This window comes from Manis pentadactyla, chromosome X (assembly GCF_030020395.1).
Source record: "Manis pentadactyla isolate mManPen7 chromosome X, mManPen7.hap1, whole genome shotgun sequence".
Classification (NCBI taxonomy): Eukaryota; Metazoa; Chordata; class Mammalia; order Pholidota; family Manidae; genus Manis; species Manis pentadactyla.
Window position 1 is genome coordinate 99,711,914 of NC_080038.1, and position 20,440 is coordinate 99,732,353.

General features: G+C 34.7%; 1 protein-coding gene across 1 annotated transcript in view; it reads left to right on the forward strand.

The window, feature by feature from the left end:
• LOC130681801 (kelch-like protein 4) overlaps nt 1-19,960 on the forward strand; it is a 44,121-nt gene extending 24,161 nt beyond the window's left edge. The window contains exons 6-12 of the mRNA XM_057495378.1: nt 3,744-3,956; nt 6,620-6,806; nt 11,179-11,403; nt 12,924-13,086; nt 15,111-15,323; nt 19,035-19,206; nt 19,904-19,960. Coding sequence (XP_057351361.1) covers nt 3,744-3,956; nt 6,620-6,806; nt 11,179-11,403; nt 12,924-13,086; nt 15,111-15,323; nt 19,035-19,206; nt 19,904-19,960 — 1,230 coding nt within the window. The remainder of the gene's footprint in view (nt 1-3,743; nt 3,957-6,619; nt 6,807-11,178; nt 11,404-12,923; nt 13,087-15,110; nt 15,324-19,034; nt 19,207-19,903) is intronic.
• The last annotated feature ends 480 nt before the right edge of the window (nt 19,961-20,440 follow it).

Genomic DNA, 20,440 nt, shown 5'->3' on the forward strand with positions numbered 1-20,440 from the left:
TTCAAGTAGAATCCACAGTATTAGGAAAATAAAGTTTCCCTGATGTTTTTATACTATTAGGACTTTAATGTATAAAATCACACAAATTATGATTTCTAATGAAAGTTAAATGTACAATAAGGGAAAACAAATATTAATGGGCCAATATTAACTGGAAGAACTTGAGAACTTATTAACATTAGTAAATCAACCAATTCTATTGAATGGACTTCTTATGTCCTAGTGAAAACATGTATTTTGGTTAAAAACAATTTTCAGTTCAAACGTTTAACTAACTTAAGATCTTCAATTCTATTAGTAGAATTGTAATAAATGAACATGTTTGTATGTGTTAATTCTTTGAAAGTTGCATGGAACAAGGCTACGTTTATTCAGTCAGATGGCAGTGACATGAAATACAGATTTTTGTAGGGAGGCAAGAAAAAGTAGAAAGAAGATATTAAATTACCAGTAATGCTAATTCCCTGATTCAAAGAAGAAAATGAATGTTTTAACTTCTGAAGGAGGGAACAACACAAGAGATGGATCTTTCTGTGAAATCCAGTCAAAAGATAAATATTTTAAGCTAAGAAAATTGCTAGTTATTTAAAATTCAAAAATAAAATGCAAGTATATAAAAGAAAACAATAGAAAATTACACATAAACAGAAATAAATAAAATTAACATTACAGGTTTAGGTTTGAGGTGCATTTAAATAAATAGTATTTTCTAGAGTTTTTATGAGACCTTAAAATGTTTAAATTTCTAGTACTTGAGGTCTCAAAAAATTTCTTCTAAACCTTCTTCTTTCTTATTCCCAGCCCTGGTTATTGTTAAGAATTTAAAATTTCAAACATATCCCTGAAATGTGGAGAGCCATATTATAGTGAATTGGCATTTTTGACATGTCTCTTACGTATGCTATTTATATTCCTATATCCTAAATACAGATGCCATATAATCTATAGGAACACCAGTTATATAATTCAAAGGTTAATCCTACACAAAAACTGAACATGAAAACTTCCCTGTTAAATTCCCTAAATTCTTGAACTAAGTATTAACAGTTTCCTATCTGGTATCTTACTCTTTCAGACAAAACATATTCTGATAAACAGCCTGAATTATTTTTGTTGCTCAAAATGAACTTGTCTTCCTTTTCGTATTATGTGACTGAAACTGAGTGTTAGTGCAGGATGTGCATCAAAACACAATACTGTGGTCTCCTTAAATCCCCCTTCTTCAGTTATTTTAGTAAAATAGTTAAAGTTCTTCCTGTAATAATGCCTTTGTAATACACTATTGACAGTATAATATGCAAATAAGTTTAATGTCTTAGAATAATGTTAAATTCCAAGAATTAATTACAGTCTCTTGATTTGTAAAGTGAGTAAACATATTGCCCTCCCTAATGTGAGAGAGCTTCATCCAGAAACACCCTCACAGATACACTCAAAATAATATTTCGCCAAAGTCTGGACGCTGCACTGCTCAAGGTGAGACATAAAATTAAGCATCATAATCATATAATCAGTACCTGGCATCAGTGAAACCTTGAGCAAGTGTGCTATATTCATTTAATAAGTTTTACAACAGTGTCTAAGTGTGGACAAAAAAATGAATATGAAACCAAAGGCACAAAAGAAGACTCTTAGGATGGTGCACAGAGGAGAGTGTTTACCTTGAAATTAGGAGCAAAATAATTCTAATCTAAGGTGATTTAGAATTAATCTTGACTCACTAAATATTTCTCTACAGTACTGGGTATGGTAGTGCCATACGTACATACTATAGACCAACATGGTTATTTTTTATTTAGATTAATTCACTGTATTACCAAACAATTTTCAACAGTCTCATTAGGCAAGCCCTCTAAAGCCATAATCAATTCTATCAAAAAATGTAATTTATGGTTGTATTTCCTTAATTATTTGTTTATTTGTCTGTTTGTTTAATTTGTTTTATTTGTCTGTTTGTATTTGTTTAATTGTTTATTTGTCTGTTTGTCATATTAATTTGTTTAATATGACCCACATGTAAAGCATTTTAATCATTTCCTAGCTTTCTCTAATGCATGACCAAATCTGACAGACTGTACTATGGTCCATATTGGCCACCTCTCTTCCTTTCTCCTTCCCTCCCTACCTCCTGCCATCTCATGTATTTTCTCTTTTCCTTTTCTTTCATTAGAGAGTGGACAGAAAGGAAAATGAAGTATGGAGTCTTCTGTAGTATTATTAGCACTATACTGTTCAGAGTGTACATATAGTACCAGTAATGGGCAAGCACAAATTTTGGAGTGCTTTAGCTTTTTCTTAACCCTTTCACAAAAATTATGTTACTTATGAAAAGCAGTTTCAGTATCAGACAAAATGAAGCAGACCTGAAGGCTTAGGTCTGAATCCATACTTGCCATTTGTTGCACAAGAGATCAAACAGTTCACGTAGCCTTTTTTCTCCTCATAAAAATTCCACCTTCCTCAAGATCCCATTGCTGATGACAGTGTTCGTGACAGAAACTAGTAAAGTGTGAAATACTGTACAAGTGTGATGTACTACTAGTTGTAGGAACATTTCTAGTTCTATTCTTTTGCTATAGGTGAGAGGGTTTTCCTCTGGGGACATCTGCTACAGTAAGATCATCAGGTCTCTCTCAGTCTTTCGCTTCAGTCACAAAAGGGCTCTTGGGTTAAACAAGCAAGTTAACTCAGATTTTATGGTATGAGAGCTTCCTGATGGGTATATCAAACTTGATGTATTTTTCTATTAGGCTTACTCAGTTGCACAGTGACTAAACTCAGATTGGAGCTGAGGGAGTGTTTTGATTTATCCAGATACTCCAGTTATTCAGACGCTGTCTTTGGCTTCTTCCAGAATATCTATTTAGTGGGCAACATAAATTGCCAAGTAGACATGTTTTATCTCCACTTCAGAAGTATAGTTCATTGCATTGAAAATGAGATCCTTACTGAGAAAAATGTTGGAGATGATAATCGTGTTGTCACAGAAAATGTATGGCCTTTTAAATCAGAAAAAAATGGAGTTTTGTTTTGAGAGGTAAAAAATGAAACACAGTTGCCTGAAATTTGGACCTTACAAAATGCAAGATAATACCATGACAGAAGGAAGAATGGAGATATAATATATAAAAATGGAGAGAGTCCCACTGTCCCCCAAAAATAATTCCACAGGAGTCCCTTTTAAATTATCCTGAATCTGGAGATTGTTGTCCATTATAAAAGAAATCTTTCCTTGGTTAACAGAAGATTGTGTTTTGCGATAAGAGAAAAGGGTTTTTCATCAATTTCTTCCTCTCATCTCAGAGGAATTCAGCATTTTCTCCCCTCAAATGCACAGCCAGAGCTACCCCTCCCAGCCCTTCAACATAGTACCCACCTTGAAATTTTTCAGCCTTTCTCCTAAGGTTTTTGACCATAGACGAACTCAACATCAGTTCTGGAGCCATAAGCTGTTGTCACCCACAACACCTGGGAAAGAAAAACAACTTGGTGACTCTCTGAGTGGCCCATAAAACAGTTAAGGTCTTTCTGCGTATTGTGTAAATATTCCTAGTGGAAGCATTTGGCTCTTCAGCCTCACAAGCACCCCATCGCCCATGCCTCCTATGCTAGGCAGTATAAATGCATATGTCTGTCTCTCTGGCCTTTTCTGAAATTTAACAAAGTGAAATGTTTTGACGTTTTCATTCTGTTTAAGAAGTTTCCAAAGTACGAGGTTTCAGTAGAAGACCTTTCTTTTCTAGGAACACTTCATCGAGGTAATAAAGAATGAAGAATTCCTCCTGCTTCCAGCTAATGGGATTTCCAAACTTCTAGGCAGTGATGACGTTAATGTGCCTGATGAAGAAACCATCTTCAATGCTGTCATGCAGTGGGTGGGTTATGATGTGCAGGCGAGGAAGCAAGACCTGCCAGTGCTGCTCTCTTACATCAGACTGCCCTTACTTCCACCACAGGTAGGGACATCTACCCAGGCAGAGCAAACTCTCCTTCTCAACAACCACTAGGCGTTAATCCATTCCCTAGTTGCCTAGTTTTATTTTATTCAGAGGATTTCTGATAATTGGAGTGTACAGGATTTTTGAAGGACACATGCAGCCTTCAATTAGCAATATTTATGATGAAGGCAGAGAAAAGGAATTTTTTTGAAACCCTGCTGGTAATCCCTGAAGGTCAGCTTACACATTAGTTTCCATTTCTTCTCTCACCAAAGGGCGCTTGTAACAACCAGGGAAAATGACTACGTTAACTCTGTCTTTTTCTGCCTACCTTTTAGGCAAGGCGATGATAACTGGTACAGTAGCATGTCAGAGGAGACTCTAGGAAGGAGTCAGATTCTGGATAATCACTACTCATATGGGTAATTAGCTGCTGTGATTGAAAGCATACTATAATAGTCGGATGCACTTGGCCATCATTATAATAGCATCTTCATCATGCCTGCTGAAGGATTATCCTAAAAATGATTCTAAAAACAAACACCCTTGCATAAGATTCAGGACTGACCCATCTCATATTGAATTTTAGTATGTGATTTTTAGGGAGGGCAGAATACAGTCCCACTACGTAATTCTACCATTAGTGAAAACCACACTATTTCTCTGTAGCAAATTGATCAATAGTAAATATCCTTTATGTACCATATATATGACTATATTTTACAGTTCATATAGAGCCTCTAGCTAAAGTCCTGAAACATCATCCACATTGGGAGGAGGGACCTAGTGGATCAGTGGTGTCAGAGACACTAAAAAATTCATTGATTTTCAACAAATTTACTAATTAAATGTTAATTTTGAAAAACAGAATGCTAATTCGCTGATGATTTCTCTACATTTTTTAAAACATTTTAGCTGTAAGATAAATTCCATTTAACTCTAGTAAGCTTGAGAATCTATTCATATGCAATGAAAAACATTGACTGTTCTCCTGGGTTAGGCAAATTATAAAGGGCAAGGCAATAATCACACCAAGAAGAGAAACATTAAAATATACATGTAATCTTAGACCCAAGGTTCAGCATCTATGGAAATTTTATGTTGATATTATGTGTGTTACTCTCATGAGAGGGTTTATAAAATGTAATAGATTTTCTAAGGCAGTGCTACTCAAAATGTCCCTGGACCAGCTGCATGCCATTTTCTGGAAGCTTGTCAGAAACTCAGTTTCTGATCCCCACCACATGCATACTGGAACAATTTCTGGGGACAGCGAGAAGGAATTTGTGTTTTAACAAGTTCTCCAGATGATTCTTAGGTATGTAAGCACTTGAGATGCACTGGTGTAAAGGATCAGACCCATTTGACTCTACACTGCTTTAAGTCAATATGACATTCTTTCAGCAAAGTGCTTAGTTTGGACTTCTCTTACTTTATTAGAAGGTGGGTACATTTCCAGCCCATACAACCAGTGGTACCTTGGCCTCCCACCCCTGAGCAGGCCTTAGAGCCTGCAATGTGGACTCCTGTGAACTTTTGTTGATGATGGCAGTGGTGGGTAATGGCATTCAGAATACAGACTTCCCAAAACAATTTTGAAAGTGAGCTTAAGCAAATATTCTAGAAATGAAATATATGAAGAAATATATGAAGAAAAAATATACAAAACCTTTGAAGAATATTTGTGGAGGATAAGCAATTTTGCAGCCCAATTTTCAAAGCTATTTCAACAGTGTATGCATTAGGAAATGCCTAGGGTCTCACCAGCCAAGTAAAAATAGTTATTCATCAAAAATTATAGATAAGGTGAGATCAGAGGTGAGATTAACCAGTGCAGAACAGGAACCTTCAGGGAAGTTTTAGGAACTGAAATAAGCACCTTCATTACAACAGTCTGATACTCTTCTCAAGGTCCTTGTGATACTGTGGACCCCAAACTCCAAGGACACTCCAAGAATCTAAATGATGCTTGATAAATTCTGAAACAAACTTAATTTCTCAGTTCATCTCAGGAAAAATACTATACCTAATGTTTACCCCATTCAGTTAGGGTCTTATTGTCTGTCAGGCAGTGATGGTTTGGCCAGAAAGGACTGGCCATCTACTCTTGCTGATGTGTTGCCTTCTTGCTAACACATGTACTTCACTGATGTACCCATGTACATGCGTACAGTTAAAAAGCACTTGCTTTCAGAATACCTTACAGAAGTGATTTGATGATAAAGATGTGACACCATGCAGGCAATGCTGTTTTATTTTCACTGGGCATGTTTGTATTCCCTCCTCTAAATCCAGAATAAAGGTGGCTGCTTGTCCAGCTACATGCAGTAGACTGGGAGATGCTTGCTTTGTGTACATACACACTGTCCCCTCCTTTGACTGCTTTAAGAAACACATTTCATGAGTGCTTTTTCACCTTCACCCCTTGGGAGTGAATTTGTATGTATTCCAAAGATGAATAATATGTCAAATCTGCAGAGATCTTTAGCTACTACATTGAGGCCTTTAGTCACTTCAAATCATCAGTGAACACAAAGTATGTTAGTAAGCAACTCAAAATATTAAATGATAGCATTCCTACATTTGAATTAGCTCGAGTTTTCTCCACAGTTCTCTAAATGAATCTGTTCTTTCTAATGGTGGGCTCCTCATTTCGTACACCATGAATTATTACTTTTCAGTTACTGGTGGATCTTGAAGAGAGCCCCGTGTTTACTGCTGATCTACAGTGCCAGAAACTCCTGATAGAAGCTATGAAGTATCATCTCTTACCTGAGAGAGGACACATGCTGCAAAGCCCTCGGACCAAGCCTAGAAAATCGTCTATGGGGGCGCTTTATGCTGTGGGATGCAAGGACACTATAAGAGGTAGCAGGAACAAGCTAATTAATTGAAAGTATCATTATAAAGAGAGGATATATTCTCAACACACTCAGAATTATGAGGGTGGTATTAAAGCCATATTTAAATATTGGCATCTAAAGCTATTTTTAGGCTTCTTTATGTAATTTTGTGACTTTTTTTCTTATTTTATGGGATATAACCCTTTTATTAGTGTTGGCTAAACTCGGAACAGGTACTTTTGTGGCAGCAATTTTTAAATACGAACATTTTCCCTGCAGTATATTATTTGTTCAAAGAAAACTTATTTAAGGTTGATCATAAATAGAAGGGACAAGGTCCTCCAAATTTGCTTTTTGTCAGAAATAGAAGAATGGCCTCTAACTCCTTGATGTCAGTTTCCTGTTAGGTACTCAAAGGCAAATCTCGAAGTAAGGATAATAAGATCAGCAGTTAAAACCTGGAATAAAGTAATGATTTTACATAAGAATTTTATTAAAGGTAATAAGGAAATGTTTCTGAAGCCATCATCTTTACTTTGAACTGTTCTTAGAACCTATTTTTTGTAGTTCTGCCCTTTTTACAGTAGACCCGTGTTTGTCAAAACAGTGGGTTGAGGATTTTATAATTAAGAGTTGATTGTTCAGGAAATAAAATCCAACTACTTGAAACCCGCCAAATCATATTTACAAATTTCATTGGACACCTTTCAGAAAATAATGCAAACATCAAAGTTCTGTACTACTAGAACCTGATTCTTTCTTTTGATATGTCTAGTTGTAATTTTAATATGGAAATTATAGGAAATAATGCCAATTAATCACAAATCTATAAAACAAGAGCTTGCAAATGTAATTATTTCCAAAGTAGTAGAGTAACCTCACAAAACTAGTATTCTTCAGAAAACAACAAATACAACGAAATCTTATAATTTATTTCAGGTCTGACAACTTGTTATTTTATTGCATGTTATTGAATAGAGTGAATATTAACAGCATGTTGAAAGGTGTCTTGTTTGATATTTAAATTAAAGAGGTACTAAATACAAAATGCAAGTACAGTCATTCTTAGTTTCTTGTTAAAAAAAGGACCTAACTTGCAACGTGAGAAGTGGAAAATGTTGTATTTGTTTGTTTGGTTTTGTGTTTGTTTTCTTTTTTTATTGTTACAGAACATGGTATTAAGAATTTACAACCCATCAGTCTCTGAAAATGAGTCAAATGTGACCCTACAACTCCTTAAATCTATTACCACAGTTTTATATGGGAGGAAGTAAGGCCATGATTTTGAGACTTTTTGCATACTGACAGCATGGAGACATAAAAGGCCCTGTGGGAAGTTGCAGACAACTAAAATAGTAAAGCTACCCTTTTTGAGTATCTGATCCTTGGTGTTTTGGAAACATCATTTCTAATCCTTACAATAAGGCTACAAGATAGATTTATTATCTAATTTTGCAGATGAAGAAACAAAAGGTTCTTCAGTTTAGATAGCCAACCCAAGGACAAACACCTAGAAAGACTAGAAATGGAATTGTCACTCAAATCCTATGTTCCTTTTTGCTATATTGCCACTGTTTTAGAAGAGAGAGAAACACCAAAAAAAACTGATTCTCCTCTTTGAGGGTTTTAGAATCTGCTGAAGAACCAACACAAGCTCTTAGGAACAAAAAAGGAAAAAGACCTAAGTATAGCAAAAATATTAGCAAGGTAGCATTTATTTACATAAATCAGTATTACATTTTAGAATGTACCAATTTTCACTCCTTCGTAAAACTTTAAAAAGAATTTCTGCAGATGTGCCTGTGCTTAGTGTGTTGTTTCAGTACCTTTCTTTTTAAGATACTTTTTGAACTTTCACCTTTTGATATCTTGGGAAAGTAGCACTTCCTCAGTCTTTAATTTCCTCTCTGACTCATGCAAGTAACTTGGAATTAGTGGCTAAATATAGACATCACATAAGTGGCTGGGGCTAACTATGACCCCTACCATTTAAAGTAATCATGAGAAAACTGTAAGCATGATCATGGAGTCAAAATTTCTAAATGGTCAAATGGTAAACTTTGGGCTTTTGTACCTACCACGTAATCAGTTGCTTTTCATTTATTAAAAACAATGAACTCTCAGAGAGGGTATGGCAAGGGACCAATTACTCATTTTTACATCATTTTAAAAATACAGGAAATCACTAAATCAGATATAGTCAGAACTACAGGAACTATCATGTTACCAACAATAGTACAAAGCTTGGCTGGTTTTGTTGCTTCCTGAATAGGTCATAAGTGAGGGATTAGTAGGGGCTTAGAAATGAATTGAAAAACAGTTTTTGCAGTGTTTTAGGGCAGAAGGTCACTTTACACAGAAAAATTTTCAAGTGGGTGTTAAGGAGAGAAATAAGTAAAACAATCCAGTTTAACTTTCCCCATCAAATATAGAGCTGCCATAGCAAGCCAGCTAGATGAATTACATTTTGATTAGTTGGAACAATAGCAGAGGTGGAAAAATGGGCTGAAAAGCATCTTCAGAATTCAACATACAGAATTACCAGTCATATATGTTCATAGATACAAATAAAAGATGTGGAGAAAATTTATCTTCCATATTTAATCTAATGCCTGGGAAAAATTAACTTGGCATGAAACACACCTCTACATCCTTTCAAAGTATAAATCTCCCATATGCATTTGATTAATACAGCTTTGTACAATTTCCTAATTACTTCACCATTAATATCTGTATAATCTTAATAGTGCAGCTTAGCCTTCATTTCTTAATCTAAATTGGCTGTTTGGTAAATTCCACTAATTAAAAGACTTCAAAATAAAAACTTAAAATAAGAAGGATCGAGTAGGAAGACAGATTTGGGAAGATAAGAATGTGGAAGTGAAAAGATATAAAAAACAGAGAAAATTGGTTGACAGAGTGAAAGCAGAGGTTAGTTTGTTTGTAGATACTCCAGTTTTCATGGTTATCACCCAGAGATATTTAGTTTAGAAAAAATACTGTGCTAGGTGATGGTATTTGATCTCTCAGCAGTAACTCTAGTCAATATAGCAATTGCTGATCTGTCAATCAGCCTTTAGCCAAATCCACATTATCAGTGAAAGATGCAGGGATTAAAGAGAAAGGGTAAATGAGTGCCTGTATAGTCACAAGATTTTATTGTGAAAATACAACGTGTTCAGACATAAATACTTACAGTGTACTATTCACCAGGAAAGATTTAAAAGAAAAGAAAAGAAATGTTGCCACTAATACATTATACACACAAAAACTTTCAGAAACATCCATAAATGTAAAATATACCCTGCTTAAATACTGACTTGATCTGACCTCCTATCATAGCATTATAATTGGCCAGTGGAGATGCTTCAAATGTTAACTATGTTTTCATAATTACTAATAGATTATATTTTCTCCACAAATCTCCCAGTAGAAAAACAACTGAAAACTGCTTTTGTTTATTCCTATGGTTGGCTTTGTGCGATTGGGATGAAATTCCCTAAACCTATCACAAGCTCTCTTAGGTACACTTTACATTTGAATAAAAATTCTTCCATTTTCCACCTTGGTTATTAGTCAGAAACTTCCCTGTTGTACAAAATCAACTTTTATTAAAATTTACAGCCATTGTGAATGACTGGTAAAAAGTACTGCCTATAAAAGTGACAACTTATTATGAAGTAATGACAATTTACTATGGCAGTGGTGACAATATACTATGGTAGTAAGCTTGGTATTTCAGTAATTGAATTAAAAACGAACTATTAACGCATAAAGGAGGTAATAACTCAACGTCATATTTTAATATCAACAATAATAATTTTATTCTTAATTATAATCCTTTGTGTCACCATCATGAAACTTTCTATGAATCAACACCAAAGACTCGTTTAAAAGGAATTATCATTCCTGCTCTTTAGGTCATTTGCATTTTAGATTAGCATACACACACCCCAAGCTGAATTTTAAAAGAGCACAAATTAATATATTGAATGGTATAATAAAATTTTTCCATATTGAATGAATAAGTAATTAAAACCGTAGTGGATGTGCAAATAAGTCAGTGATAGATTCCAAGATAATTTTTTGTGTTTGCCACCTGTGTTAGAACTACCAGTATCATAGTGTAGCCAAAGAAGCCATTAGGAGCATGTAAGCCATATATATAGTAAATAAACTATTTCACTCTGACTCTTGCATTTGGATCCAGGAATGGTAAAATATTCCCCTTGCCTTGCCTGCCAAGTTGGAGAATCATCTGGTCTACTTACTTTACTTTGAGTTGCAATCACTGATTTTATGCTATAAATAATAGGTACGTAAATAAAATGTGAATGGTGCCAATTCACATTTTTATCCATGTGTTTTTTAACTTTGTCCAATATCCCCTTTAACAGGTACCCCTACAATTGAAAAATATGACCTCAGGACCAAAAGCTGGCAACATAGTAGCACCATGAGTAGGCTTAGGTTTCAGTTTGGAGTTGCAGTTATTGATAATAAGCTCTATGTCCTCGGAGGAAGGTATGGTTCAAAAACCTTAAATACTGTGGAATGTTTTGATCCAGCTAGCAAAATCTGGACTGTGATGCCTCCCATGTCAACACCGAGGCATGGCTTAGGTAAGAGCTTAGTGTTACGTAGTTTCTAAAGAATGTACAGTTGTTAGTAGAGCTTTTTAAAAAGTAGTTTCTAAATAATGTATAGTTAGTAGGGATTTTTAAAAATTAAATTCAGCTGCACATAATTGGGATTTAGCCAAACCCTTAGACAAAATGTCTCCAACATGCTGAAAAGTTAAGCAAATGGTAAAAACTTGTCAAACTCTTCTCTTGTTTCAGATGTCGTGTTTGTCAAACCTTTCTCCCTTCTGCTGGTATTTTAACAAGGCCTGCTTTAAGAAAGATAAAAACTTTTGGAAGAAATACATTGTTGAGGAATATAAAACCCCACCAGGAATTTTTTTTCTAAGCTCAGTTTAGAGGAAAGGGCACATGATGATGGAGAGACATTGCGTTTCTAGATGCATGAATCATGACCCTTCCCAGAACATCAAATTTGTATGTCAGCAAAAGCCTTAGGACACAGATCCAAGGCAGAGATAGTTAGGAAATTGCAGAGCAGCTCTAGGTTATACTTAAGCCAGAAGTTGCCAAGAAGTTGAAGAAAGATGAAGGAAAAACCTCTGGAATAGTGAGGAACTTTGATTCTCCTGAATATTGGCAGAGTACATCTTTTTGCATGCTAGACTCCTTTGTTTAAAAAGAAGAATACTTACCTTAGTAAGGCAATTAAGAACTGACTTATACACAGCTAAAAAGTGGCAGATCAAGGTCTGGTATTGTTTACCCCAAATTATCTAATACATAGTCTATGCCAAATGGTAGACTATATAATTATGCAGCTCAGTTGTGTCAGTGTGATTCATTGACATAGCTTAGAAAACATATCTTGTGGAGAAGTCAGAGCAAGTTTAAAAAATCTCATTGATATCACTTGAGAGGTAAGAGAGGTGATGAGGATATACCACTGAGAGACTGACTGAGATGGTGAAGAAGGTGGGGAAGAAAACCAATTATGTGAATTCCCAGAGCAGATAAGCAGCAGTTAGAAAGGGGTTATTCATAGTATCTAAAGGAACACACTTCTGACTAAACCTCCAAAAGCCCTGTTTATTTAGTTATCCCACGGGAATCTCTTTTTTTTTAAATCCCTATAATAAAGAGCAAGGTTTAAAAGGACCTACCACAGATAGCCTATAATTCTAAAACTTAGATCGAAGATTTAGTATCATTTCTCATCTACCCTATACATTCAAAACCTAGCCTTGAAATTATGCCAGAAAAAATCAGCTTGCCTTTTCTATGATATCCCTATTACAGTGGGTCTCACTACCTCCTTTGATTTCAGTGTTACAATAGTGATACCCTTTTACGATACACTAACTACAGCCTGAAAGTTTCCTAGGATTAATAGACCATATTTAGTTTCATATTAAGATCAGTAAATTATTCATGTGTACGAAAAACCATTTAAGAAACAAAAAACTAATTGTTATCCCATCAGTTGTTTGCAGAATGAAACAGTATCCCTTATCTGTGGTGTACAGTGGTGAGCCCTCATGCTGTTTTTATCCTTTAAGGTGTAGCCACACTTGAAGGACCAATGTATGCTGTTGGTGGTCATGATGGGTCGAATCATCTAAATACTGTTGAAAGATGGGACCCTGAGGGATGTCAGTGGACTTACGTGGCCAGTATGTCATCTCGTAGAAGCTTAGCTGCCGTTGTTGCATTAAATGGCAAGTGAGTAAAACCAAACCTGAATGCGCTTTGCTCCCAGGTCATGTGATACAGCACTTCCTTGATGTGCTCCATCAGTGAGTAAGCATTCCCAGTGACCAGGACATCCTAGTTACCAGTAGTAAAAGACCTGTGTTGGAACCCTCCCTTCACTATGACAGAAAACACTTCTCCAAATGAGCATTTAAATTAAATATTCTGTAGTCCCTTGCCACTCAAGTGTCGTCCTGGGACCAGCAGCATTACCATTACCTGAGATCGATTTAGATATGCTGGCTTGATATCTTGCTCTGGGTGATGGTTACGTGAGCATATACACATGTCAAATTTCATCAGGCTATACACGAAGATTTGTGCATTTCATTGTATGTTCCTCTATAAAAATTCATGAAAAAAAAGAAATGCTGAATCCTAGTCCCACCCTATATACAACTCCTGAAACAGAATCAGTATTTTATCAATATCCTCAAGTGACTTGTGTGCGCAGTAAACTTGAAAAGCACTTTTGTTGGCAAAACAGTTTCAATTTTGCCCTCAAGAGCCTACCACTTTTTACATTATGACATTTTTTTAGAATCAAAACTTTGGTCTCTGTAATAGGGAAGTCTTTTTGTTCTTTACTACTCACTCTCTCCTGAGAGTCCAGGATTCCCAACTCTAGAATTACACCTAGTACCATCTTTCTGAATCTTTCCCACTTGTGATCACTTGCCTATAAGAGAAAGCTAATATATTAAAATCCTTTGGTGTAAGAGGTTGCAAAGAGCCTGAATGGTTACTTCTTTCAAGTAATTATGTACTTTCTGACAAGGGACCTTTGGAGACAATGACTAGCGTATAGGAAGCACTTGAATGATAAGAATTTCAGACACCGTGATATATCAGTGGCAGGAGATAGTCTTCTGTGTCCATATTTTCTATGTATAAAGCCAGGTCTTTGTCATATAAATGGTCTCAGTAGAAATTTCAACACAGATGTTTTTTAGCACCTGTGTATGAAGTAGGAAATGTCTATAGTTAAGAGAAAACCCAGGCTTACCATGTCTTAGAGCCTAAAAGACTCCTACCCGTCATTATCTCTGGTCTGACCTGAATGAATGATATCAGGGGACTCAGTAACCATCTCCTACCTATTGCAGAATAGGCTTAAAGCATTAAATTTGACTAATTTAATGTTTTGCTCACTCACAAAACAAATGGGCTCATAATGAGCATAAAGTGTAGTTATAGACATGTTTTAGTAGATGTTTATGTTCTTTATTGATGTAGGATTCAATTTAAGTCAGATTTACAATGCTGCTCATCAAAATAATTGGCATTGTAAAGTTTATCAGAGAAATCTCCTTGACAATATATCTCCCTAGGAAAAATTCCAGTTTCTTGGTTCTATCCTATTCCCTTAGATGTTTTAGTTATTGTTTTGTTAGTGACAGTTTTTTAATATTAAACAAAGCAGTTCATAAAGACAATATGGATTCCAGTGCTAGGCCTTTGAATCTAGCTAAAATTATAAGGTTCCTAGAGTTGGTCTTTGGCAACACCTACCTTTTTGTTATTTTCCAGCTTTATTAAACCATAATTGACAAACGCTGCCAATGCTTTTGATATCTCCCTTCTTTCTTTGTATTTCATTTCCCATGGAATCCTTTAATCTACCACATCAAAGTAACTTTCACAAAAATTATAAAGGAGAGAGGCTTGTATTGACAAACACTGCCAACACTTTTGATATCTCCCTTCTTTGTCTGTATTTCATTTCCTATGGAATCCTTTAATCTATCACATCAAAGTAACTTTCACAAAAATTATAAAGGAGAGAGGCTTGGATTAAGTTCGACCTTAGCATGTGCCTTCAAATAAGTATCCATTCACAGAGTCAGTCCATCCCAGAGAAGAATATATATTCAGAAACTTTAAATGCTTTGTGCAAGGTTCTTTCACTTTCATTCTATGCACAAATTGGAAATATAATCTCTCTCCCTCTCTGTATGTGTATATACATACACACACTTGTGTCATTTTTCTAGGTTATATGCTGTTGGTGGATGTGATGAATGTTCCTGCCTCAAATCAGTGGAATACTTTAACCCACACACTAACAAATGGAGTCTGTGTGCTTCAATGTCTAAAAGACGTGGACGTGTGGGAGCTGCAACATACAGAGGATTCTTATATGTTGTTGGGGGCCATGATTTCTCTACTTCTAACCAATGCACAAGCATTTCTAACCATGTGGAACGGTAAAATGTTTCTATTTACCCATACATGTATTTATTTGTTGTTTTTCTTTTTGTCAGAAGTAGGAAAGATTTTCAGGCTACCAGAAAGATTTTTATGCTTCCAAAAAATGTTAATCCTTTCAGGGAACTAAACCTTTGTAAAATTGCACACTTACTCCTAGGCTCAAAATATTTTGAAGAAATCCTCCTTAAACCTTTCAGATCCATCATTAAGAAATATATTAAAAGAATATACTGCTTTGTTTGACAGTCAACTTTTAAAATAATAAGACAGAAGGGATGTAATAATAAAGAAATTTTACACCCAGCTGTATCACTCAAACCATTCACCAACTCAATTAAAAATAACTTTATTGTTTCAAAAATCAAATCAATCTTCAAAAGATGAAGACTTACCACTACAAAATATACAGAAAGTATTCCCAAACAGAGGTATTATTTTCTGAACTATGACTCTATTGTGTTAAGTATTTCATTTTCCAAGGGTAACTTTTTTGAATGGGAAACACTTATTTGTGTGACTTGTTTAAAATAAGTCAGTCCTATGACTTTGGAGTTATACCATTCATGCTCCTTTTCAAAATAGAAAAATATTCAAATATAATAGTTAAATAATATTAACAAAGAACAAATGAGAGATTTACAGTCAGTAAGGTTATCAAAATTCAATAGACAGATCAGTGTGGGATGGTGTCCTCAAGGGAAATTCATGCAAGAGGTGAAATTTGTAATTTGTATGTATACAAACAAATTGAGGGAATTTCAGGTAGAGGAGAAAGCACAATCAAAACTGTGGAAGTAAAGGAGAAAGGTTTGTAGATAAGAGCAGAGATTTTAGGTTGAAATGTCGTTTGGAACTTCAAGCAGGCAAACCTAGGGAGATCCGCAGTGAGCAGTGTAATCAAACTGTTGAACATCAAAAACAAAGAGACAGTCTTGAAAACAGCATGAGAAAAACAATTTGTGACTTAGAAGAAGGGGTTGGTGCAAGTATGAAGAAAACCAACTGATAGAGCCTGGAGAAAAACCAGTTCTTAAGAACACTAAGAAATTTTTATTTTCCAATAATGAACTGCACCAATCAAGGGAAGTCTAAGTTCAAATCCCAGGACTACTGTTTACAAGATATGTGAACTTGATCCTGTTACTTTATATCTCTAAATATCAGTTTCTTCATGTGAAAAATGGGAATAATTATAGTTTCAACCTCCTTGGGTACAAGATAATCAATGTTACTGTACTTAGTACATTTCCTGGCACCCATTAAGTACTCAATAGAAGTTAGCTCATGATACTGTTTTCACATGTATTATTTTTGTAAACAGTATTATTCTTATTACTATCATTATCCCCTTATTAGCATTTTCCTTCAAAAAACCCTGAGAAAATGGCTACTGCTAAAGTATAATTTTCAGAAAGTTATGACTTTCACACAAATATATTTACACATGTCAAGGATTTTATGTGATTAATTAAGGAAGCAAGCCCGTAAGATGCTAAAACCAGTTCAAAGAGTCTTTGAAGAAAAGGTATATAGATAATTTAGGAATTCTGAAAAAAATTGTTAATAGATGCAAAAGTAGGTAATATCCTATAGGGAATGAAATGTAATCTTTGAGCGTCATCATTTCTACATGGTGGAGTTTAATTCTGTGTCAGGCAAAATTCATTTGATTGTTATGTACAAGAATCACAAGAAAACCCAGTTTTCTAAAGTTAACCTCTATATCGACAGAGTTGTAACATAGCTTTGTCAATAGAAATTCAAAGGTGCATATTCTGTGGAATCAGATAATCCTTATTTCAATGACTTAGACAATCTTTCCTTTCCTTTTTTAAATTAAGGTATTATTGATACACAAACTTCTGAAGGTTTCACATGAGCAACATTGTGGTTTCAACGTTCACCCATTTTTTCAAGTCCCCCGCACACCACACTGCAATCAGTTAGACAAGTTTTCTAAGACTATTTTCACTAAAAAATTGTTGGCCTACCGAGTACCTTGGGAGTCTCATCAAATTATTTAAGATAATCATATAAATTAAAGGTTCCTAATCTATCACATAAACTTACGTTGCTTGGCTCAGGGATTACTATTTCCATAATGTTGATGAGAACATTGAGGCAAAGAAGTCTAGCAAATTATCCCTAGTTATTCTTCCAAGTGGAAGAAAATGTCCAGGACTGATTCCCTTTGTTGCAGCCTCCATTTTATTTCCACTAGAATACAGATATTTTTATCCAAAGTAAGGAGAGACAGAAAGGCAAAAAAGAAACAAAAAGGGAGAGGTGTTATGCTATTTTAATTTGAAAGTGATATAGTGGCTAATTATTTTTAAATAACTGCTTCTGTGTGTCTTTACAGATGGTAACCATATTGCCAGTTTTTTTCCCCAAAACATTCAGCATTCCCCAAAACCCTGTTGTTAAACCAAACAGTATCCAGATAATATGAACAGCCAGAATTTTTTAGCATTATTATGCTCATGTATAAAAGTCTTGGGTTTGGGTGCCAGTCTTTAAGGATATCCTGTGGGCCCTGGTTCACCATTCATATATGTGTGTACTGTGTTAGCTGAGTGGAGCATCAATTAATAGCAATTGTGCTGAAAATTCAGCTTACTAAAGTATGCAGCTATGAGATTTTCCGTTTCTGGGTTTTATTGTAATATCAGAACTCCAGGTGATATGCTTTGTGACACTCAGAAATATGTACTGGATATTGAGGTTATGTTAATTATTGCTGATTTTCAGATATTATTAAAAATATTACTGGATGTGTGCAGCCAAGTTCAAATGGAAAGCTAGGATCAGATACTTTATAATGTGATTAAAGAGATAAAAACACAAATAAGAGGTATTAGAATTATAAGGAAATTAGTAGAAGGTAACACATGAAAATCTTTTTCATAAAATAAATCTTTTTCATTGGGGTTTTCAAATAGGCCAATATAAAATCCGAGAGTATTTCCATGCATGAGTTTTCTTTTAGTCTCTCCTTTTAGATTTTAGTATTGCATAATTTTTAATAAGCTTCAAATTTTGAGAAATAATTCCTGGAGAAGATTTTAATTAATATTAGTTACCAAACTGCCTTTAATTTGCTTACAGAAGAAGCTTGGTGACAAGGACTTAACTTCATATAAAAATAAACGGAAAATAATCCTAGGCTCCTGTGAAGATAAATAGGAACTCCAGAGGGGAAAAACATAGGATAAGACAATAATCATTCTAACTACAAATAGTATGAAAAAAAGGAAACTACATTATATATGGCAAAAAGGCCATTATATTCAGATTTACTTAAAATGTGAGCTCTTGTATGAACAGGATCGTGTATAACTTTGGTAAATAATGAATAAGACAATAGAAAAATAAAAGCTCTCCAATCAGTACACTAAGTGAGAGAGGGGGCATTTTTAATAGAATGTTAAGATGCTAATATGTGAGATTTGCTCATAGAGAATCTGAGTATCTATTAAAGAAATGCCTAGTGTTTTGGAAAGGAAGTACAATTTTGATATGCGTTCAGTGACCTCTGATGGCAGAAGAGAATTTTGTCATGTGCTTATCAGTAACATTTAGTAGACTACATTTGATATTTATAAGGTATTTTTAACTCCTTAGATAAATATGCATTTTATTAATGTCTATATATTTAATTTTAACACTATTGGACTTCTCTCTATTGTCTTCCTAAACCTCTTAAGGTATGATCCAAAAACTGATTCATGGTCAACTGTGGCGCCTCTGAGGGTTCCTCGAGAAGGTAGTGCTCTATGTCCCCTTGGAGATAGGCTCTATGTGGTTGGAGGATATGATGGACATACTTGTTTGAATACTGTTGATTCATATGATGCACAAAAAGATGAATGGAGAGAGGTACTCACATTGAATATAATAAGATTGATATATTTCAGACTTTAATAAAATATTTCAAAATATATGTTTGGAATTAATTGGATTACCTTCTTCTCTAGGGGCTATCCAGATTCTCTTTGAAAATTTTGTAGTGTGTGCTTTATCTGTGCCACAGAAAATTACTAGTTGATCTAGTTGATCATTAGTAAGATCCAATAGTACTTACATGGAAGAGGGTAGAACATTCCTTTGACTTCATGGACTCATTCCCTTCACAGAAAAGTGAATATATTCAATAATTTAAGAGCTTTACTCTCTGGCTGACTTTCTATGTATATATTATGATTTGTGAGTCAAAGAGCAATGACCTCATCCACAAATGTCTGCTCCTCTTTTTGGCTTGTGCCCAAAAGTAAACAACAAAATGAAGGATGAGTATTATTAGCTGCAATTTCTCAAAGGAGAAAATTATCAGAGAGGTGAAACTTCTTCAATATCACCTGCTCCTCAAATTCAGGTCTGCATCACTCCAAAGATATGTACATTCTTTCCACCACCCTGGACTGTGATCTGGCCTGTATTTCCACTTACTTTTATGCAAGATGAAGGTTGGACCAGAATAGCTAAGGACTTTTTCAACTCCAGCATGCTATATTATGTTAAAGACAGGAGTTCATTCAAACAGCATTTCTTTCCTTGTTTTTATTTTCTGTGTTAGGAAGCTCCTGTCAACATTGGAAGAGTGGGTGCATGTGTGGTGGTGAAGCTACCATAAATCTTTATCAAAGGGAAAGAAAGTGGATACTTTCAAGAAATGGAGTAGAAAGAAGAGAAGAATGTTCTTTCCTTCATATAGTAATCAAAGATGAAAATTATTGTGTCATTTTAATATGTAGTTATAATTGCTTTCATTTGTGAAGGCAGAACAAGTTTTCAAGAATAAATTACATATAGCTGTTAAGTGTGTTAAGTGTATGTGTTGTCACACCTCATACTATAAATGGAAATCCAATAGTCCAGGCTTCGCCTCATTACTTTAACATGTTAAAAGGTTTAAGGGAAACTGATAGTACCCAATGGATGAAATGTCATAAAATCATTGGTAATTTTTAAGTTAAGAGTCAGAAGTTAAAAAACATTCTCTATTTTAAGAAAAAAGGTCCTCTAATATCTGGAAAATAACAAATATAAAAGAGAACATCTAAAGCTGAAAATAGAAAGTCTCATTTTCAGTAAAATATCATTCTCTTACTCA